Source organism: Balaenoptera ricei, chromosome 16 (assembly GCF_028023285.1).
Source record: "Balaenoptera ricei isolate mBalRic1 chromosome 16, mBalRic1.hap2, whole genome shotgun sequence".
Classification (NCBI taxonomy): domain Eukaryota; kingdom Metazoa; phylum Chordata; class Mammalia; order Artiodactyla; family Balaenopteridae; genus Balaenoptera; species Balaenoptera ricei.
The window spans coordinates 26,223,461-26,247,764 of NC_082654.1; the positions used below are offsets into that span (position 1 = coordinate 26,223,461).

General features: G+C 35.4%; 1 protein-coding gene across 5 annotated transcripts in view; it reads left to right on the forward strand.

Annotated features, from left to right (window-relative positions):
* The window catches only part of NT5C2 (5'-nucleotidase, cytosolic II), a 106,251-nt gene that overhangs the window by 40,509 nt on the left and 41,438 nt on the right, over positions 1-24,304 (forward strand). For 2 of the 5 annotated variants that reach the window (XM_059899830.1, XM_059899831.1), the window contains one exon: positions 21,313-21,386. In XM_059899830.1, coding sequence (XP_059755813.1) covers positions 21,313-21,386 — 74 coding nt within the window. Of the gene's footprint in view, positions 1-9,741; positions 9,820-16,942; positions 17,141-21,312; positions 21,387-24,304 lie in introns of those variants that run through there. The other 3 variants (XM_059899832.1, XM_059899833.1, XM_059899836.1) reach the window with 3 other exon arrangements.

The following is a 24,304-nucleotide window of genomic DNA, read 5'->3' on the forward strand; positions in this document are numbered from 1 at the left end:
GGTTGTGATATTTTGATATTGTACTATGTTTATGCAAGATGTTCCCACTGGGGGGAAACTGGGTGAAGAGTGTAGGGAATCTCTCTGTATTATTTCTTACTACTGCATGTGAATCTACAATTATCTCAACATAAAAAGATGAATTGAAAAAATTCTGTCAGTGACATACCTTTTCTTACATCATAGGTATTGTCTGTTCTAGATACAAGTACGCTTTATAATGAGCAGTGATACTACTTTATGGAATACAAATTCTCTAAACTTTATTGTTCAAAAGAAGATGCTGGATCCTAAAACATGCTCAATTTGTTTCTCTGCCACCGTTCCCTCTATGCTTCTTCCCAAAACAATATACCTAAGAGTAAAATAAAACAGGAAGTAGTGGTGGTGGCGGCATCAAGGAAGAGAAAGAATAAATGATAGCAGGTCTTTGATTTAATGAAATCCTGCAGTAAGAAACTCAGGCTGAGGAAATGTTAATCATATTTAGATAGTGTATTTCACCTTCAAGGATTCTTGTGTGTGTGTGTGTGTGTGTGTGTGTGTGTGTGTGTGTGTTGCTTTGCTTTGCTGTGTCACGCAGCCTGAGGGATCTCAGTTCCCTGACCAGGGATTGAACCTGGGCCATGGCAGTGACAGTGCCTAATCCTAACCACTCAGTCACCAGGGATCTCCCTCAAGGATTCTTTTGGATATGGCTTCTTTTATTCAGTGTAATGTCTGAGAGATTCGTCCATGTTTTTGTGTATATCAGTAGTTTGTTCTTTTTATTACTATCTGGCATTCCATTGTATCATTATACCACAGTTTGTTTATTCATTTTCTGTTAATGGACCTTTGGGCTTTTTTCAGTTTTTAGCTACAGACTGAGAAAATACTTGTAAATCACATATCTGATAAAGAACTTGTATTCAGAATAAAAAAAAAAAACAACTTTTAAAATTCAATAATATGAAAACAACCCAATGAAGAAATGGGCAAAAGACTGACATGTCACTACAGAGGATATATGGATGGCATACACGCATATTTGTAACATCACTAGCCATTAGGGAATACAAATTAAAACCACATTGTATATGCCTATTACAGTGGCTGAAATAAAAAATACTGCCGATACCAAGTGCTGTCAAGGATGTGGAGCAGTTGGAGCTCTGATACATTGCTGCAGCTACTCTGCTAAACAGTTTGGTAATTTCTTATAAAGTTAGAGACCCTTAGCCAATGACCCAGAGATCTTACTCCTAGATACTTGCCCTAGATAAAGGAAAACTTTATGCTCACACAAAAAACTGTACATGAATAATGTTTATAGTATATCAGTCTATAATTGCCTCAAACAAGGGACAACCCAAATATCCTTTAATGGGTGAATGCATAAATAAAATGCAGTAAATCCACACAATGAAATATAACTCAGAAAAAGGAACACTATTGAATATACAATTCAGTGGGTTTTAGTATATCGAGAGTTATGTAACCATCACCACTATCTAATTCCAGAACATTTTCATCACTCCAAAAAGAAACCCCACACTCATTATTAGTTACTCCCCATTCCCTTCTCTCCTCAATCCCTGACAGCCACTAATCTACTTTCTGTCTCTATGGAATTACCTATTCTGGACATTTCATATAAATTGAATCATAAAATATGTGGCTTTTTTTCTTTCTATCTCTTTCAATTAATGTTTTCAGGGTTCATCCATATTGTAGCATGAGCCAATACTTAATTCCTTTAATGGCTGAATGATATTACATTGTCTGAATATACCACATTTTGTTTTATCTGTTCATCTGTTGCTTAATATTTGGATTGTTTCCACATTTTGGCTGGTATGAGTAATGCTACTTCAAACATTTGTGTATACATTTTGTGTGGACATGTTTTCAGTGTTGGGGATTATATATCTAGCAGTAGAATTTGCTGGGTCATATGGTAACTTTAAGTTTAACTTACTGAAGCATTATCAAACTGTTTTCCAGTACAAATGCATCTTTTTCATTCCCTTCAACAATGTTTGTGGCTTCCAATTTCTCTACGCCCTTCAAAATAACACTTGCTATTGTTAGTGGGTTTTTAAAAATTACTATAGCCCATCCTAGTGTGTGGTGGTATCTCATTGCGATTTTGATGTGCATTTCCCTTATGATTAATGATGTTGAGCATCTTTTTATGCTCTTATTGGCCATTTGTATATCTTCTTTCGAGAAATATCTCTTCAGATCCTTTGCCCATTTCTTAATTGAGTTTTTTTTTTATTATTGAGTTGTATAAGTTCTTCATGTTTTCTAGATACTAAACCTTTGTCTGGTATATGATTTTCAGACATTTTCTCCCATTCTGTGGGTTGTCTTTTCACCTTCTTGGTAATGTCATTTGAAGGACAAATGTTTTTTAATACTGATGAAGTCCAATTTATCTATGGTTTTTGTTGCTTGTGCTTTTGTTATCATGTTTAAGAAATCATTGCTTAACCTACGGTCACAAAAATTTACACCGATATTTTCCTTTGAGAGTTTTATAGTTTCATGTTTTATATTTAGGTTTTGGATACGTTCTGAGTTAATTTTTGTATATGGTGCAAGATAGGGGTTTAAATTCATTCTTTTGCACGTGAATATCCAGTTATCTTAACTCTGCTGAAAAAGAGTATTGTTTCCACATTAAATTATCTTGATACTCTTGTCAAAAATCAGTTAGCCATAGATATATGTGTTTCTTTCTGGCCTCCCCATTGTATTCCATTGGTCTGTTTATCTATCCTCATGTCAGTACTACACAGTCTTAATTGCTACAGTTTTGTATTAAGTTTTGAAATTGTGATGTGAGTCCTCCAGTTAGTTTTTCCTTCCTTTTCAAAATTGTTTTGACTATTCTGGGGACCTTCTATATACATAAGAATTTTAGGATCAGCTTGTCAATTTCTGTGAAAAAGCCAACTGGGATTTCGATAGGGAGTGCATTGACTCTGTATATCAGTTTGAGGAGTATCATCATCTCAACAATATCAAGTGTTCCGATTGATGTACATGGGATGTCTTTACATTTGTTTAGACCTTCTTTAATCACTTTCAACAGTTTTTGTAGTTATCAGTATATAAGTCTTAACACTACTTTTGTTAAGTTCATTTCTAATTTGTCTATGATTTCTGGTGCTATAGTAAATGGAATTGTTTTCTTAATTTTATTTTTGGATTGTACATTGCTAGTTTATGGAAATACAACTGGTTTTTGCATATTGATCTTATATCCTGCAACTTTGCCAGATTTGTTTATTAGCTCTAATTGTGTGTGTGTGTGTGTGTGTGTGTATGTGTATGTATTCTTTAGGGATTTCTATATATAAGATCATGTCATCTGCAAATAAGGATAGTTTTACTTCTTCTTTTCCAGTTTGGAGGCCCCTTTTCTTGCCTGATTGCCTTGGCTAGAATGTCCAGTACCGTGCTAAATAAAACTAATGAGAGTGGACATCCTTTTCTTTTGCCTCATCTTAGGAAGAAAGATTGCAGTCTTTTTTTTTTTGACTGCGTTGTGTCTTTGTTGCTGCGCGCGGTCTTTGTCTAGTTGCGGCGAGTGGGGGCTACTCTTCGTTGCAGTGCGCGGGCTTCTCATTGTGGTGCCTTCTCTTGTTGTGGAGCACAGGCTCTAGGCGCGCGGGCTTCAGTAGTTGCAACACGCGGGCTCAGTAGTTGTGGCTCACGGGCTCTAGAGCAGAGGCTCAGTAGTTGTGGCACATGGGCTCAGTAGTTGTGGTGTGTGGGCTCAGTAGTTGTGGCTCACGGGCTGTAGAGCACAGGCTCAGTAGTTGAGGCGCACGGGCTTATTTGCTCCGCGGCATGTGGGATCTTCCCGAACCAGGGATTGAATCTGTGTCCCCTGCATTGGCAGGCGGATTCTTAACCACTGTGCCACCAGGGAAGTCCCAAGGTTGCAGTCTTTAATGATTAAGTTTGATGGTAGCTGCAGGGTTTTCATAGCTGCCCTTTATCAGGTTGAGGAAGTTCTTTTCTTTACTTTTTAAAATTTTTATTGGAGTATAGTTGCTTTACAATGTTGTGTTAGTTTCTACTGTACAGCAAAGTGAGTCAGCTATACATATACGCATATCCCCCCTTTTTTGGATTTCCTTCCCATTTAGGTCACCACAGAGTGCTGAGTAGAGTTCCCTGTGCTATACAGTAGGTTCTCATTAGTTATCTATTTTATACATAGTATCAATAGTGTGTATATGTCAATCCCAATCTCCCAGTTCATCCCACCCCCTCTCCCCCCTTGGTATCCATATGTTTGTTCTCTGTTTCTGCTTTGTAAATAAGATGGTCTATACCAATTTTTTCAGGTTCCACATATATGCATTAATATATGATATTTTTCTCTTTCTGACCTACTTCACTCTGTATGACAGTCTCTAGGTCCATCCACATCTCTACAAATGACCCAATTTCGTACCTTTTTATGGCTGAGTAATATTCCATTGTATATACGTACTACATCTTCTTTATCCATTCATCTGTTGATGGGCATTTAGGTTGTTTCCATGTGAGGAAGTTCTTTTCTATCCCTAGTTTGAGGTCCCTTTCTATTCCTAGTTTGCAGAACCAAGGAAATAGAGGGCTGACTGCAGAGTTATATGTGGATTTTCGACTCTGTGGGGTTTGGTGCCCCAACACCCTCCTTTTTCAAGGGTCAACTATATTATTATATATAATAGTAATATGCTCTCAAAAGTCAAAAGTATGCAAAAGGCCTATCAGAAATGTCACTCTCACTAATATTCCTCCCAAAATTGGTAGGTAATAAACTTTGGATTTCTTTTTATTTATCATGCTTGGGAGTCATTGGAGTTTTTGATTCTATGCTTGTGTTTAATTGGTTTATAAATTCTCAGTCATTATCTTTTCATGTGTTGTCCTTGCTCCATTCTCTTTCTCCTCTCCTTCTGAACTCTAATAAGCATATGTTAGACTTTGGCACTGTGTTCCTCTCTTCTCATATCCTTTCTTTCATATTTTCCATCCTTTTTTCTCTCCATGTTACATTCTGGAAGGTTTTTCCTGAGCTACCTTCCAGTTCACTAATTCTCTTTTTGGTTGGGTCTGACCTGAATCTGTTCATCACTGTTTTTTTTTTTTTTTTTTTTTTTTTTTTAATTTTATAACTACTTTATTTATTTATTTATTTATTATTTTTTTTGGCTGTGTTGGGTCTTCGGTTCGTGCGAGGGCTTTCTCCAGTTGCGGCAAGCGGGGGCCACTCTTCATCGCGGTGCGGGGACCGCTCTTCATCGCGGTGCGCGGGCCTTTCACTATCGCGGCCCCTCCCGTTGCGGGGCACAGGCTCCAGACGCGCAGGCTCAGTAGTTGTGGCTCACGGGCCCAGCTACTCCGTGGCATGTGGGATCTTCCCAGACCAGGGCTCGAACCCGTGTCCCCTGCATTAGCAGGCAGATTCTCAACCACTGCGCCACCAGGGAAGCCCAATCACTGTTTTTTTTTAACATCTTTATTGGAGTATAATTGCTTTACATTGTTGTGTTAGTTTCTGCTGTATAACAAAGTGAATCAGCTATACGTATACATGTATCCCCATATCCCCTCCCTCTTGCGTCTCCCTCCCACCCTCCCTATCCCACCCCTCTAGGTGGTCACAACGCACCGAGCTGATCTCTCTGTGCTATGCAGCTGCTTCCCACTAGCTATCTGTTTTATTTTTTATTTTTTTTATTTTTATTTTTTAAATTTATTTAATTTAATTTATTTTTATTTTTGGCTGCGTTGGGTCTTCATTGCTGTGCACGGGCTTTCTCTAGTTGCCGCAAGCGGGGGTTACTCTTCGTTGCAGTGCGCAGGCTTCTCATTGTGGTGGCTTCTCTTGTTGGGAGCACAGGCTCTAGGTGCAGAGGCTCAGTAGTTGTGGTGCATGGGCTTAGTTGCTCCGCAGCATGTGGGATCTTCCTGGACCAGGGCTCGAACCCGTGTCCCCTGCATTGGCAAGCAGATTCTTAACCACTGCGCCACGAGGGAGGCCCCTAGCTATCTGTTTTACATTTGGTACTGTATATATGTCATTGCCACTTTCTCACTTCTTCCCAGCTTACCCTTCCCCCTCCCTGTATCCTCAAGTCCATTCTCTATGTCTGCGTCTTTATTCCTGTCCTGCCCCTAGGTTCTTCAGAACCACTTTTTTGTTTTTAGATTCCATATATATGTGTTAGCATACGGTATTTGTTTTTCTCTTTCTGACTTACTTCACTTTGTATGACAGACTCTAGGTCCATCCACCTCACTAAAAATAACTCAATTTCGTTTCTTTTTATGGTGGAGTAATATTCCATTGTATATATGTGCCACATCTTCTTTATCCATTCATCTGTCCATGGACACTTAGGTTGCTTCCGTGTCCTGGCTATTGTAAATAGTGCTGCAATGAACATTGTGGTACCTGACTCTTTTTGAATTATGGTTTTCTCAGGGTATATGCCCAGTAGTGGGATTGCTGGGTCATATGGTAGTTCTATTTTTAGTTTTTTAAGGAACCTCCATACTGTTCTCCATAGTGGCTGTATCAATTTACATTCCCACCAACAGTGCAAGAGGGTTCCCTTTTCTCCACACCCTCTCCAGCATTTATTGTTTGTAGATTTTTTGTATTCATCACATTTTTAATTTTAGTTTTTATGAATTTTTAGTTTCTTCAGAATTTCATTTTGGAATCTTTTTTCAAATATGCTCTGTTACTTTTTATATTTCCAGTTATATATTAAACATTTAAATCTTAATGAACTTGGTTTAAGAATCAAAAACACCTGAAGTTTCCTGGCTCTGTATCCAACCACTTCCTTTTCAAAGCTTTTTTAAAGACAATTGTAATTGTTACTATTCCCATTAGGAAGTCAAACCATCTCGGAATGTAACTACCATAGATCCAAGAAATGGAGAGTAATACAATCATCAATCCCAAATTTTAATCTCTTAATTATTTTTTTAAAGTGTTTGAAATTATTTAGGTAATACACAAATAAATTCTTATTGTGCAATATTCAGGAATACAGAAATATATAGAGTAAAATATGAACATTCCCCTTCATCTACCCTTTCACCCCCCAGCCCTCTTTGTCATAGATGAACACTGTCAGTAGTTTGGAGATCATTCTTCTAGTCCCCTTTCAATACATTTAAACACACATGCACACGTGTGCACTTTAATACAGCCTCCTAATCTTTCTAGATTCTGGCCTGTTCTTTTCATTCCTGATGGTGCTAGTACAGGCTCTGGTCATCACTGTTGTGGTTTACAAAAGTAACCCCCATTAGGTCTCCCTGCCTTTAGCCTTGTCCTCTTCAGATCTGCTTTGTTAATCATGTTTATCACCCTGCTTAAGACCTTTAGTGGCATCACATCCAGCATGCTATGGGATAAATTCTAAGCCCATTAATATAGCATTTAAGGCCCTGTGAGGACTGATCCTTTCCTTTGCACTTTCATCTTGAGCAGCTCCCTTCCTCAAACTCTGTATTCCATCAACTCTGAATTAAATCTAGGTTTTTTCCACACATCATAATGTCTGTGTCACTCTGCTTTTCATTCATAGTTTCCCTTCTGTTGGAATGTTCTCCGCCTCTCTTTTCCTCTTAGTCTGATTAACACCTGCTAATCTTTTTAGTGTGGTGGTTAGGAACCTGGGCCTTGGGTTAACATTTTGGATTATTTCGTTTAATTTCTTTAGAATCACAGTATTTAACTGCTGTAAACTTTGTTTTGTCATCTGTGAAATTGGAATAATTTCTACCTCATAGAGTTATTTGAAGATTAAATGAGATAATAAATATATAAAGTGCTTAGCACAGTGTCAGTTTAACAACAACAACTTGGGCATCCTGTCTTTCAGTAAGACTGAGTCGGGAGAATATAGATGCACCTCTCTGTTGTGCATATCTCTAATACTACAATTACACACGACTTTTTCACAGATTTTGAGTGGGTCTCCTCCATTAGACTTGGAACCCCTTAAAATCAAGGACTGTCATGTTTGTTTCTGTATTACTGGTACCAGGCACTGGCATGTAGATATTTAGTAAATATTTCTTAAATATATGAGTTTGAAATAGCTAGACAGTGCAGTCTCTTTTGCACAGGAAGCTCATATAAGTGTGCATACCTTCCGTTCAAGTGAAATTTTTGTTTTCCTTTCTCTTTACAAGTAGTAAAGTCTTAAAATAGTAATTATATTTATTTCCACCACACTGAGCTGTGATGCCACAAGCTGGAAATACAGGGAAGCCATGGGAAGTTGGCACTCTCAGGGATTAGATCATTTTTCCATATTCAGTTTGTATTCTTGTATTTATGGAATTTGGTTTGAGGATAGTGAAAGTCCTTATTCATGTATAATTTGAGAATTGGATTTTTAAAATGTATTTCTCAAGAGATATTTTGGTGAGATAATGCTTGACAGTCGAGTTGCTTTCCCTGTACCCCAACCCCCCAAGTTACAGTAGTTCTTTGAGTGCTTACCAATGACAGACAACAACCCTACCAGATGTTATCTGTCTTCTATAGATGAAAAATCTCAGGCTTAGGTTAATTAACTTATTCAGCCAGAAAGCTGAATTCAAACCTAGTTGCTCCCGTGCTCGTTCTGTTTCCATTACACCATACTGTTTTTCTAAATACACTGAAAATAATTTTAGTTTGAATTTATAGTATTTAGTAGTGCTTTTAGTTACTTGGTGACTATTTAAACATTTTAGTAACTAATAGAAACCTTTATGGTAAGATATTTAGATACTATTTAAAGATAAAGTTTTTTAAAGTTAAAATTTAAATTCAACTAGTATTTCTTTAAGGTATATATATTTTATTTTTAATTTGAATCATCAATAGATGGATTTATTTGCCATATCAGTGTTCTTAGACTTTAGCACACTTGTTTATTTCTTCCCCTGTTGCATAATCCCTATGCATTATATTGGTCAGGAGGCAGGAATGTTGCAGATGTTTTTCTTTCGAACTTCAGCTTGCTCTAAGATTTGAAATTAACTTTTAGAATGTTCTGGGTATATCCCCCACATGCCAAAGATCTGTAAATTTCTTTTCACATGGGCTGAAATTTTCAGACGTTTGGGTAAAATATATGTGAACACAGATGTTTTCCTTAAAAGCAGTTAATGATCAGAAAAAAGACCACAGTGTGGAAATACTTTAGGTTCCTCCTGTAATATGATCGGCACATAAATACTTCCTTCTCTTGTAGTTCACATTGTTCATTTTCTAAGGGGAGGAAATAACTAAACTGATAATTAAAACATAGTATTATGTATTATGTTGGTTTTTTGTTTGTTTGTTTGTTTTTTTCTCCCAGAGTAAACTAAATGATTTGGACTGAGTAGGGCTGCTCCCTTCTGTGAAACTCACATTGTTTGCGTACTGTTGGCGGGCCTCATTAGGGGGTAAATTTGCTTTTTCTGTGTGTTTGCCAGTAACGATTCCTGTCTCTTACGGGAACTTACCATTTGGATTGTCTCCTTCCTAAACTGGCCAGTCTTACACACAGACCATTAGTTATTTTTCCTGCTCTCCAATTTTTTCCTATTATTCTTTGGTTTTCAAGTATTTAAAGCTGAGGATATTGGTCTCTGAGATATTGCCTGGTTAGGGTTCGGCATCATGCCCAAATTTGTTGGGCCTCTCAGGGCCTGAGTTCTCTGTGCTTTAACAAATGAGCTACAGTTCTCTAGAGATCAGTGAAGCTTGTTTGTTGATCCTGTATTCTCTTCCAGAGGAAGTAGATCTTTGAGAATGTCTAAGGAAGGGTAAGTGAGTTTATTATTCTTTTCTTCTCATTTTTCTCAGTGAAGAGATGTTCTAGTCATCTGAGTGAATTGGGAGATTAATAAGCAGTGCTACCAGTCTGAGAGTGGAGATGGGGGGTGAGAGATTGAAAGAAATTCAGCGGAAAGTTTACATTGTTAGTGTTTCACATGTAATCTGCTGCAAAGTTACTGTTGCTATTTTGAAAGACTGCACTGAGGATGGATGATCTTAATAGAAATTTAGTGAGATATAAGCACCCTGTTTACCCTGTGGTAAACTCATTTTGTTTTTCAGTAGAAAGTGTTTATGAAGATTGGAAGCAAGCAGTAGTATCTTACCAAAGAATTTTACATAGAAATCAATGAAGTTTAAAAATTCAAATGCATTTTAAAATAATTTGTATCTTTAGAAAATGGTGTGAAAGATTGAAAAGCAGCCAGTGATTTTGTTTTCTTTCTGGGCAGTGTAGACAAACAATAATTTCAAGTGGAATCCCCTATTCCTCTTTATTTTGCAATATAAAATAGTTCTGTGTTAGGTTTTTTTATTGTCTTTATATTATTTTCTCTTATGTTTCAGAGTCTGAATTATTATTGATATTCTTTTTGTGACCACTGTAATAGGTGACATGTCAGTTAATAGCTGCCTACTGTTAATTATCTCATTTCTAGCCTTCAAGCATAACTAGACCTGGTTAATTTTAGAGAGACATTCCCTTTGATCACATAGGACATAGATTCCCTCAAAAATAAATCTTTAAAAATACAGTGCAATTTAAATTTTTATTTTCTTGAAGCTCTTAATTTTTTTCTATTTCTTTTTTCTAATAGAAATTTTGAAATAGTTTCAGAGCCTCGTGTTTAGAATTTATTTTAATCTAATCATGTATTGATTATGAGCAGAATAAAATTGGCCCATTTTACTGCTATTTTAAAACCTCATTATTGGTTAAAGAGAACAGCCATGGGTATAAATAATTCTGTATTATTTTTAGACCTCTCATGACATCACTAGAATTTTAAGGTTTCTTTAAATGTGAAAATTATGAGAGGACTGCCTCTTCAGGTTTGTATGTTTTCTTTCCTTCCAGTACTGGCTACAAATTTGCAGTTTTTGTTAAACAATTTTTATGATAAATATTATCATGGATGCTGGTAATATTTGTCAGGCTTGTACAAGGGGTTGTTTATAAAGCTGGTTTATAGATTTAAGAAGAACTATATTTCTAGATGCAGTCAAAATTAGTACTACTTTCTCCCCTATGGTAAAGCATATGCTAGAATTGGTTAGTTAGAAAGGGCTCTGTATAAGTCAGAGGACACCATAAGGCCTGAGATATTCTTTTAGATTTATTTCCAGGGGCCCATGGGGCAGTTCTTGTACTGCCTGAATAGGTAATGAACAAGTGCATTTGAAATGCATGGATCATATATATGAAATGAGTTAGCTTTTATTTTCCTTTGCTACCTTTAGAAATAAATGGATAAATCTTCTACTTTGGGATGAAAAGAATTCTTATATTCAGAATTTTGGTATGTGTGATATTTTGATATCTATAAAATATTTCCCTAATAGTAATGGGAAAGGATTGTTAGTAGAGTTAAATCATCAAAAATTATACTTGAGCCTTATGTAAACCTATGGTAATCAAGATAGTGTGGTATTAGTGTAAGGATAAATATATATAGATCATGAAACCTAATAGGGAATTTGTAGACCCACACATATATAGTCAATTGATTTTCAGTAATGAGGCTATGGTAATTCAATGGCAAAAGGTTAGTCTTTGTAACAGATGTGCTGAAACAACTAACCATTCATATAGAAAAAAATGAACCTCAACCTTTGCCTCAACCATATATAAAAAATAACACAAAAAGGATCATAGACCTAAATATAAAGTTAAAAGTAAAGTGTAGGTGAAAATGTTTGTGAATTAGGTAAAGACTTCTCAGAAAAAATACATAAAAAAATAAAAACATGGAAGACAAAATTGATCAATTGAGCTTCATCAAAATTTTTTTAAAACCCTCTGCTTTTTGAAAGACAATGTTAGGAAAATGAAAGGGCAAGCCATAGACTGGGGGAAAATATTCTCAATACATATGTATCTGATAGAGGACTTATTTTATCCAAAATATATGAAGAATTCTTATAACATGATAATGAGGCAAACAACCCAGTTTATAAATGGTTCTTCACACAAAAAGACATGGCCAATAAGCACTTGAAAAGATGCTCTACATTATTAGTCATTAGGGAAATACAAATTAAAACTACAGTGATATATCACTGCAGACCCACTAGAATGACTAAAATTAAAAACACTGACAGTGGAGCAACTGGAATTCTCACGCATTTTGCATGAGAATGCAAAATAAAAAAACATTTTGGCAATGTCTTTTTTTTTTTTTTTTTTTAATTAATTAATTTATTTATTTATTTTTGGCTGCATTGGGTCTTTGTTGCTGCACGCGGGCTTTCTCTAGTTGCGGCGAGCGGGGGCTACTCTTCCTTGCGGTGCGCGGCTTTCTCATTGCAGTGCCTTCTCTTGTTGCGGAGCATGAGCTCTAGGCGTGCGGGCTTCAGTAGTTGTGGCTCGTGGCCTCAGTAGTTGTGGCTCGCGGGCTCTAGAACGCAGGCTCAGTAGTTGTGGCGCACGGGCTTAGTTGCTCCGCGGCATGTGGGATCTTCCCGGACCAGGGCTCGAACCCGTGTTCCCTGCACTGGCAGACGGATTCTTAACCACTGTGCCACCAGGGAAGTCCTTGGCAATGTCTTTTAAAGTTAAACATACACTTACTAATGAGCTAATGAGTCCACTTCTAGGTATTTACTCCAAGAGAAATGAAAGCGTATACCCACACAGATTTGTACATGAGTGTTCATAGCATCATTATTTACAATAGCCAAAAACTGGGAACAACTCAAAATATGCATTAACTGAATGGGTAAACAAATTGTGGTATATCCATGCAATGGAATACTACTCAGGAATAAAAGAACTAATTTTTTTTAAACAAATTTTTTTTTAATTAATTTATTTATTTATGGATGGCTGTGTTGGGTCTTTGCTGCTGCGCATGGGCTCTCTGCAGTTGTGGAGAACAGGGGCCACTCTTCGCTGCAGTGCGTGGGCCTCTCATCATAGTGGCTTCTCTTGTTGTGGAGCACGGGCTCCAGGCACGTGGGCCGCAGCAGTCATGGCTCATGGGCTTAACAGTTGTGACCCTTGGGCTCCAGAGCGCAGGCTCAGCAGCTGTGGCGCGCATGGGCCGAGCTGCTTCGTGGTATGCGGGATCCCCCCGGACCAGGGCTCGAACCCGTGTCCCCTGGATTGGCAGGTGGACTCCCAACCACTGTGCCACCAGGGAAGTCAGAACTAATTTTTGATACATCTAACAACATGAATGAGCCTCAGAAGTATTGTGCTAAGAAAAATGACCAGACACAGACTACACTGTGTTTGATTCCATTTATCTGAAAGCTCTAGTGGCAGAAGGCATAGATCAGCGGTAGTCTGGGGCCGTGGGTTGGGGAGGGTATTGCAGAAGGACATGAGGGAATATTTTGGGTTGATTGGGGTAGTTGTTACATGAGTGTATACAATTGCCAAAACTCACCAAACTTCTCACTTAAAGTGGGTGAATTTCACTTTAAGTAAATTATACCTCAATAAAGTATATACCTCAACTTGTTTATTTTAAATTTTGTAAATAAAACAGTTATTGTTTATGTATATTCAGGGAAATATATTTGGGAAGATACAGGTGCTCTAGGATGTGTAATGCAAGGAAAAATGCATTCTCCTTTCAGTGTCATGATTGAACTTCTAGTCTTCTAAAGCTGTTAGAAAGCCTTTTATTACTAGAGCTATTGTCCTTTAGATGAGAGGCCAGAATCAGTTTTGGCATTTGCTTTTATTTTAAATTCTAGATTTTGACCTCTCTTTTCCATTATAGGTACAGTCAGTACACTTGTTAATTTGGCCTAATGATAACATGGATAAATATATTTTCTTCTCTAATCTTTCTTTATCCTACAGAATTCAACCTTAATATTTTGCTGCATTTTATAAATGATCTTCTATACACTGGTTTTAATTTTAAAGAATTGGGGAGAGAAAGTAAAGAGTTTAGGGGGAAATAGGAAAAAAAGGTTGGAAAAACCTGTTTTTAATTCAACTGAGATTTTAGAACAGTAAATTTATTTTCAGAAGTACTGACATTGTTTCTGGTTTCTCCCTTAATTTATGTATTCTTCATTTGTTAGTCCTCTTTTTTATTCCCCACCATTCTGCTCTCATTACTGCAGTTTCTTCATTTGAGATTGAAGGTGAAGGGAATTTTAATGTCTGTTTCTTAAAGAGAGAGATCTCCTTAAAGTATGCTTTGAAGTCTTTGGGGGAAAGATAGCATGATCACTACTCTTAGTCTTTTATCGCTTTTAAGATACACATTTTTTTTCACATTTAGACATCTCTGAATTTGGGCTACATCTAGCAATATACCACCTAGAATTAAGTTGAGTTCTTCTAGAAAGGATTTCATTTCTCTCAGTCACTTAGGGGCAATATTAACCACCCTATTAGTGTAAATTCAGACCACAAACCTACCTGACTTAATTGTTCAAATTCTCAGGGGGAGGATTTTCCCCTTCCTTGGACTCACTGTCAAGGCTGAGATGTACAAATGTCCTTATATGCTTTTTCTTTGTTGCAGATTTATTTCTCCTTTTTCCTTGTATTATGGGTATTGCCCTTTGATAATCCTAGCTTTATGAGGCTGACTTTTCTTGGGCATCCCTCCCACCCACCCCCCTTGCCCTTTGCTAGTGACATATGATATGGGTGAGTTTTACAATTGATGGCATCTTAAATTTTAATCATCCTTAATTTTGTTCTGTGCATGCCTCCACATTCTCTTCTTTTCACTGGAACTTATTTATATTGAGTATTTGAGAAAAATTAATATTATAATTAATTCACATATTATTTTAGAAATGATAATATGCTTGTTCAGACTTTCAAAGTACAGGGTACTATTTTCATGGTATAATCTGATAAACAAAATGTATCCCCCCTGAGGATGATCCTCAGAGAAAATATTCAGACAAATTAGTAAGAAGTTATTGGCTGGAAATTTATGAAGACAAAAACTTATGCTTAAATGACTTTTGTTTCTATAATCTAGTCTAAAATTTCTTGTTGTGTCTGTATATCCATGGTATTTAAACTTTGAATTTTTAAGAATCCATTTCATAAATTAGAAAGTTTTTACCTTTTTTTTTTTTTAATCACTAACATTCTTTTACTGAAGAATGGAGACATAAAGGCAGAATGAGGTCTTGCCATTATGTTTTTTTAAAGAACAGCTTTATTGAGGTATAGTTCACATACCATTCAGTTCACCCTTTAAAGAGTACAGTTCAGTGGTTTTAGTATATTCACAAGAGTTGTGCAACCAACAGCACTCTCTCATTTTAGAACATTTTTATTATCCCCCGAGGGAAACTCCCCATTCCCTCTCCCCCACAGCCTCTGGCAACCACTAATTGCTATTAAGGTTTTAGTTTAAATTTAATTTTTAGTTCTGTTAAATACTGTGTCTGGTCTTTACCAGGCCCTATGCTAGTTTTTGGGAAGGCAATAAATCCTGGCCTCAAAGTTTATAATCCAGTAAAGAATAAGAGAATTAAACACATACTTTATGTATATGATAAAATATAGAAATTAATGATTTTGAATATTCATACTGCTCACACGGATCACAACTTTATAGAATTTTAGTTGTTGGTGAAATCTCTTTCATTAACTAAAAAAGTAATCTGAGACCCAGAGGCATCACTGTTATATAGTTCTCTGGCATGGCCAGAATAGTTTCTTAAAGAAATCACTTGAAATTGCTGGATCTTGAAAAATAAGATGGAGATAACTGAGAAGGTCATTTCAGGTATGGGGAACAGTATAAGCAAAACCTCAGGGCACTTTTAGGAAATAACAAGTAGTTCATTTTGATTATTAGAGCAAATGGTGCGTGATGTGGAGCAACATGAGATAAAACTGATTTTGGAAAGATCTCCATCTTTCCAAGGCTTTGAACTCCTTGAAGATATAAAAATTTGCAATATATTAGTCTGGTGGTAGGTAGTGAGGAATGTCTAAAGGTTATTAAGTAGGTGATTATAGAGCTGGGCATTAGGACAGTACTTCTCATGTATATTAGAGGACCAGTTTTTTTTTTAATTCTATTGTTTCAAATTGATACACTTATAATAAAAATGAATTACTAGAAAAATGAAAACATAAAATGTAAGTATACATTTTTTGTTACTGTGTTCAACAAACAAAATTTTTTTGTCGAATTGCTATAGAAGTTTCTAAATACTTGCAATTTCTTGAATTAGTAACAATACTTCACAAACCAGCATTAGTCTGTGGACCACACTTTGAGTAGCACTACTTCAAAGCAATTAATTTGGCATTAGTGTGCAGGCAGAGCAATTGAGAGATGATTGCTGGAGAGTTAATGAGGACCTGGACAAATTGTTAGCAGTTTAAGTTGAATGGAAGATCTGGATTAGAGACATTTGGAAATTTAAATGAAGGCAAGTGAGATGATATGGATTTGAGGGAGAGGAAAGAATCAAAAGATGTTAACTAGATTTTAGGCTTGAGGGGAAAATGAGAGTGCCATAGAAGAAATAGAAACTAGTTGGGGAGAAAAGATACTAAATTAGGTTTTCAACAAAACTTCACATTATAGCATTTTTCTGTTAATTAACACACACACACCCACGCACCATTTGGTTGGTAATCTAAATTTGGCACTCTCCAAAAAGCATTGTAACTTTTTCTTTTCTTTGATTGTAACAAACTTTGAGTAATATAATTACACAAACCTATAACCAAAACATGCCTAGGAAGATTTTTTACTTGTATCCTTATTCTCATTTATTGTTGCAGTAACTGTTATTGGGCCTTTGGCCAGGAACTTGTGACTCTTAGGCAGGGGGAGGAGCTAGGGATAAAGTTCACCAGTGCCAAAGAAATTCTATTCCAAATGGATTTGTGTGGAGCAACAGTGATATCCAATGACAAGTTAAATTAGACACAGAGGTGTTTTCTCCAACACCGTCTCAGAAGATACATGCTGTTGAGGGGGCCTGGTTCAGACTAAAACAGTCTTTTTCAAGTAAGGTTAAAGTCACACACAAAAAATTATACTAGGGTCTTGAAGAAGAATTTTGTTATGTGACTTCAAGAACTAGTTGACTCTGATAGTTTCACACTTTGCAGAACGGCAACCAGTGACAGATGAGGTAATACTGCTTTGAATTATGAGTTATATCTCAAAACCATTAAGAGCTTGCTATTTACAAAATTCCAAATTTAGTAAATTGCATGTTCATGTTCCTTAAGTGTAAGAATTCTAGATCCCTGTTCTTAAAGCACGTTATATTAATAGTCCTATTTCTTTTTATTAATATCTATATTTATTTGCATAGCATTTCTTCAAGTTTTATGCCTTACTGCAGTGTTATATGATAGTAAAAACTGTTACATTTGTCTTTGTGTTGAAGTCTGTGCCTGGTTTTATAGTGTTTATGGGTCTGTCTCCTAAAGATTGTGTCTCTTGTTTTAATGCTCAAATCTATATCTTGCAAATGACTTAGTATGTAGGAATTTCTGGCTGATAATTGCATTTTAAGGTTGGATGCTTTTAGTTCAGTCATGCTTTCTAGGGTGGCAACTTTGTGCTTTATTTAAAGCAAGCTTCAGAAAGTTAGTTTCACAAATACATTCAGGCTCTTGAAGATAGAGGTGGAGTATGTTCCACTGGTTAATAATTTAGAAAAGTGACACAAGTTGACTGGCATTGACAAAGATACAGTCAAGGTCCTGGGACCAATAGAAATTTTTGGATTCCCCAAGCAGATATGATATTTTCGTTTTAAATGTGTGGTGGAACAGTGAGCCAGTCTTTTAATTGATATAGTACCTAACACTTTCTTTTATTATAATAGTAAAGAATAGTTATTAGTTTGAGGCCAAGAGATCAGTTTCTCTTTAAGACTATGTTCTGGAGACGTGGTATTTCTGGCTCAAGGCTGCCTCTCTGCTGAAGTCAGTGCATACTTTCAGCATTTGGATGTTTATTATCTTTGTAAATCATAGCATATATATTACTACAGTTCTCTATAATGCAGCTGTTCCATTTTGTCATCATAGCTTTGCTTATGCACTTTAGATATTCATGTATGAATTAGATTTAATTCCCTATTGCCCCCATCTCCCATGTTGTAGCATAAATTAGGGAAAGAAAAGGAGAGATGAGAATATATGTGAGGTTTTTCTTTTTGTTTCATAATAGGAGTAAATTAGACGGGGAGACAGGAGTGATTGTTTCTTTTTTAAATTCAGGAGTTGCTTCTGTGGGTGAGGGTACTTATTTTAAATGAAAATGAAAAGATAAAGGATATTTGGTTTCATAGGAAAATGTGTTATTTTCTAATTTTAGACATCTAGAAAGTCTTTGCTAGTTTTAGCTACTTCCTGAAGGACAGCTTCTAGGATATATGTCATAAAATGGTACTTGCTTTGTAATAAGCATTCAACAAATGTGTTGATTGAATAAAATGACCAGTTAGTCAACAAGGAAAGAGTGTGATTTGATGGATATTTAGCAACGATTATTTTCACAGAAAAAACAGATTTTCTTATTCCTGATATATATCATTCCCAGAGTTTCTGTGGATAATACCTAAGGTATATTATGATCTCTATATCCTTAAAAAATATGAAAAGGAATACAGGCTTAACCTCTCTTCTGGACGAGAAAGAAACGGGTAAGCTATCTAGCTGGGTCTGTTGATAGTTTCTTTCTACCTTTATCAGTGATTGAGTGATACTAGCAAAGTATCTTTTTTTTCTGTGATTGTAGCTGTGCCTAAAACCAGCTTGCATCATTCTTCTATCAGAATCAAAGCTGTTTCTTTTATTATGTGGCTCCACATATATCTCTCCTGGATAGAAAAATCTTCCCAGTCTGTTCTTGCCTGAATTCCCATAGAATATTTTAGGCATGTCAGCTGTTTGGGCTCTGATCAAGGATTTGATCCAGTTGGCCCCCTAGCCTGAATTGAGAGTGTGTTTGAAAAGTCTGAGCTTCAGTGTGTTTCTAGAGTTAAAACCATTACTCGGTGTCTTTTCCCTCTCTTGTGCCTTCATAAGGATTTATATAACTGGAAAAAGGTGATAATAAAGTAGATCCTCCAATCAGTAGAAATAGAGTGAAGTTTGATGAAGTGGTAGAAGGGTCATGGTGATATAGTTGGAGTTTGGGTTTTTTTTTTTTTTTTTTTAAGATTTGGGTAGGTGTCATTTATCCTCTAGTTCCCTGTATCTTTCAGCTATTCCCTACTCTTCCCCTCCCATCCATTATTAATCTAATCAAAGTAAATGTTGATTTTACAGAATACCAGGTTTTCTTAGGGAAAGAAAGTGTAGATGTTTTATATAACATCTCTCTCAGGAACTAAGAGTTTTATAAAGCTAATCTAGTGTGCATAGCGCACTATGAGGTAAGAAATGATTTTCATATTTTTTAGAAGATAACATTTCTGAATTCAAGGACCTATTGATTTTTAAGTCCCCTGTTAAAATATTTTTAAGCAAATATTTGATTATTTGTCTGCATTTAAAGTTGGTGCATATCAGGGAACTCTGCTCAGTGTTATGTGGCAGCCTGGATGGGAGGGGAGTTTGGGGGAGAATGGATACATGCATATGTATGGCTGAGTCCCTTTGCTGTGCATCTGAAACTATCACAACATCGTCAATTGCCTATACTCGAATATAAAATAAAAAGTTAAAAAAATAATAAAATTGGTGCATACATTCTGAGATGAGAGGAGAAGTTTTCTATTAAAGTTTAAAACAGTAATATTTGAGTTGGTGAAGAGTTTTTTTAAAAAGTCATTATCTAGATTAGTGGTTTCCAAACTCTTGAGTATTTCACAGTTAAAATATGGAGCATTCATCCCTGTGTGTGCTTATTTATAAATTATCTATACTACTATTCGTACTTGTATGTAGTAGAAAACATACACAAATTAGACATTTTAAAATGATGAGATAAATTTGAGTAGAAGCTGTAATATTTTCTTCTGTATCCCAGTGGAGTCTTCTGTATCCTCAGGTGCAGTCACTCCTCTTTGGAGACTACTGACCTATATTGTTAATATGGGAAGCCCAGCCCAGGTATCTTTATTTCTACCACGTTTCCTGGGTGATTTGTAGCATTCTCATTTCTTATAGCTACTTATGAAATGAAGGCAAAGAAGAGGTTTGGTAATAAGAGGATAAACCATTCAGTAATTTTGGCCACCATACTTTGGGATCAGATGGAGAGGTATCCTTATTTTCAGAGATGATTAAAACTTACCGCAAGCACCGTCATGGTGATGATCCACCATACTATTATATGTTTAGTTTTCTCTGTGTCTTCATGGCGATCTTTCTGAAATTTGAATCTGATTATTTCATTTCATTAAAATCTGATAATTTGTTCTTGCCTGCAGGATAAAGTCCAAACTCTCTAATGTGACATACAAAGTCTTCATTAATTTGACCCTTGCTATCCTTTTTTACCTTCATAACCTTTGTTGCCTCTTTCCCTTCTCCTCTGGAAAACTTCTGTTTGCAAAAACAAACAAAAGTAAAACCAAAGAAAACCCAGCTCCAGCCTCAGTAAATGTTTTTTGGTTCATTACAAACCCTGTCTTCCTTTGTCATTCTGTCTGGAATGCCCTTCTTGCTTTGTCCTACTGGAAAACTTCTACTAATTGTTAAAATCAGCTCAGATATCTCATCTGGTCTCTAAACAACTTGTTTTCTCTCCTGCATGTTATTTTATAGCATTTATTGAATTGCTATAATTATTTGCTTATAAGTCTCTCTCCTGCTATGCTGAATTCCTCAAGGATAGAGATTGTAAGTTAAAATATAAGTTCCATGAGGGCAGGTATTCTTTTGTTCTCTGTCATATCACAGTATCTGGCATATAATAGGCATTCAGTAAGTATTTGTCACATGAATCTGTTTATATTTGTGTCTTTAGTGTCTGGCATGTGGTAGGCTTTAAATGAACCTCTGTTTATTAAATAAATTATAAATGAATGAGTGAATGAATTATAAAATCTCAGAAATAAGCTTATTTTATGGGGTCTGACTTAGAAAAGGAGAGCTGATTCTCTGAAAACTTGAGTACATGGCATCATTAAAATCAAGACACAATAAGGAAATTTACGTACTTTTGTATAATATCTGATGTCACTTATGGTATAAGGAGGACTTGAATAATTTATATTATGAATCTTAATATTGGTATTTAAATGAATTCTAGAAAGAGAGCCCAATAATTCCATTGAACTTAATTTTTTTTTGTTGTTTCAGTGTTAACTGAGATATCATTTTTTACTCCTTTCTTTAGGGTGTTTGTGAACCGAAGTTTAGCCATGGAAAAAATAAAGTGTTTTGGTTTTGATATGGATTATACACTTGCTGGTAAGTAGCACTTTCTGATTGCTTAAGAACTACTACTTTGGATATAACACAGTAGGCCATTCAATAAACACTTGTTGACGTAGTCATATATTTAGCTGCCAGTCATGTATTTAGCTCAATCTCTTTCATTGAGATTTGTGAATATTGAAATTACCAGATGTCCTTGAGATCTAGATTGTAGAGATAGGTAGAACAAGTGCTAAATTATTTTAGAGACCCTGGTAAGAAATATGATGAAATTATACATTAATGTGTATATTTGGGCACTTTTGACTTTTACTCTATTAAGCTTTTCTTCAAGGATGGAATTTTGTATCTCTCTACCACCGGTAAATGTTTATCAGTTAAAATTTTTAATATTTTCTTAAGACAAATGAAAAATGTGTTGATTTTCTATTGAAGTGATTGCACATGTACTATGTAAAGACTTTTTAAAAACTAGAGCTATTACTTTGTTCATTATCAAATACACCTTAAACACCAGCATTCTGCTGTTTTTCCCTTCATATCTCTGAGATATATTTGAAATACTCAATGTACTAGCCAATAGTTGCAACATCTGTTCAGAACTTATGAAGTTTTTATTAAAATATTTGCAGTCTGACAAAAATGTCATTTAATTTAAGAAGGAGTAGGGATGAACAAGGATCAACTGTATAGCACAGGGAACTATAGTCTGTATTCAATATCTTGTAGTAACCTATAATGGAAAAGAATCTGAAAAAGAATATATATATATATATAACTGAATCACTTTGCTGTACACCTGAAACTAACACAACATTGTAAATCAACTAACTGTACTTCAGTTAAAAAAAAACTAAAAAGAAAAGTAGGGATGAAGAACTGAGTTGAGCACATGTGCATATATGTATGTACACGCACATGTAGACAACTGTGACACTCAGAAAAGAATCTTTCAGAAATTTTCTCTAAAAAATACTGTCTTTAAGTACACAAAAACATTAAGATGTATTAGTTTACTTATGTTCAGAAACTTTATATAACATTATTAGAAGGTTTATATCATCTCAAATTAGACAAATCTCAATTTGATGTTCAATTTAGGCTACAAATATAAGTGAATAATATAAATGTACAAAAATGAACACATGTAGTTTATAGGTACTTGCCACATATATGTGGGTATGATATTTTACCAAACAAGTTCTGTATTGAAAATATACACTGACTTGGTTTGAATTTCTCTTTCTTCCCTCTATATTTTTTGTTATTTATTTGGTATTCTATTGCCTTAAAGCTGTTTTTGCAGCAGTTAGATTCTTTTATATTTTCCTAATTGGACACAGACACTTTTAGGTATACTTGTCAGAAAGCAGTTCGAAGCGCTATACTTTCTCAATGTAGATCTTGCTGTCCAAATTGGGAGAAAATCTTGCATTTTCTCTCCTTTCTAGAATTCTACTCTTCAGGGAAAAGAATGGCAAGGTAGTTTGGCAGCTGAAAGGGATATTAACTAAAGCAGAAGTAGAAGTTAATGGGGCTGAAACGTGACAAACTTTTTTTTTTCGGTTATTAAGACAGTCTCACTGTATTGAAGTAGTTCAATTCAATAAGTATTTATTGGAAACCTGTAATGTGCCTGGCACATTTTGTTACTGAACATTGAGATAAATGTATATTCCCATAGAATAATTTAAAAAAGAATTCTCTTGTTTAACAAAAAAGTCACTGAATCTTAGTTTCTAAACTTTAAAGCTACCTTACAGTTTCTTCTTTTTATATGCTTTTTTTTTTGTAATCCCACTTTATATTTTAATGCTTACTCTTAGTCTAGACACTAATATACTTTGCTTATACGTAACAATAATTATTAACATTTATTAAGTGCTTATTATATGCCAAGCCCTGTTCTAAGTGTTTTACATAGGTTATTTCATTTAGTACGTAGATTATCTCATTCACATCACTTACTTAATATTTACAAAATCCTATGAGGCAGATACTACTATTATTGTCTTCATTTTACAGCAGATGCTGATTTTTTAAGGACTTTGTCTCAAAACATTTAGCTGTGATATAGCTGAGCTACGATTCAAACTTAAGCATCGTGTTTATATATGTATATGATATATATGTATATAATAAATTTAAATTATTATTTTGAATATTGACAGTTTATAGTGAGGTATAATTTCAAAGTAATAAGTACGCCCCCCAAACAAACCGAGACTTAAGCACTCAAAAGGGCAAAGCTCTTTAAAGTAGCCCCCTTGAGAGACTATATATTCTTCCAACAGTTCTATGTTGGATGAAAAACATTGGTACTACCCTGTGGTATTGCCTTCACTTCATAAAGCATGTAGGAAAACAAGTTTATTGACTTCATACCTGTCACCTGTTTTCCAGAATAGTATTCATTAAATTTGTCTGTGAATAACTTTTGGTAATTTTAACAAACAAACTGCACCCTTGAAGTGCTAAGGACTTTTCATCAGAAAAATATGCCATGAAGTAGAGAGACAAGACTAAAAGAAGTGTTTTTTGAAAGCTTCGATAAATATCCCTGAAATAAGTGTAATAGCCTCACAGGGTGAATTCATGGAAAGGGCCTGTATTCTTTCTGAAGACTTTTCTGAGACATTGCCTTCTCTGTGCAATCCTGACACCTTGCTATATCATTCCCCAGAGCAATTTGTATGTCACTTGCAGCTTTTGTTCATTTGTATGCCTCCCCTTTGGCCTGTGAATTCCTCAAGGGTAAGGGCTTTCTTTTTCACATTTATATCCTTTGTGTTGCCTAAAGCCTGACATATAGTAGTTGCCCAGTAAATATTTATTGAATGAACAATTTGGGTGCATAAGTTTTAATATATCAGTTTAAGAATCAATCATAGTATTTTAGTTTACCCAGTATAAAATATACACTAATAATTCAAGTTAAATACTTTCAAATA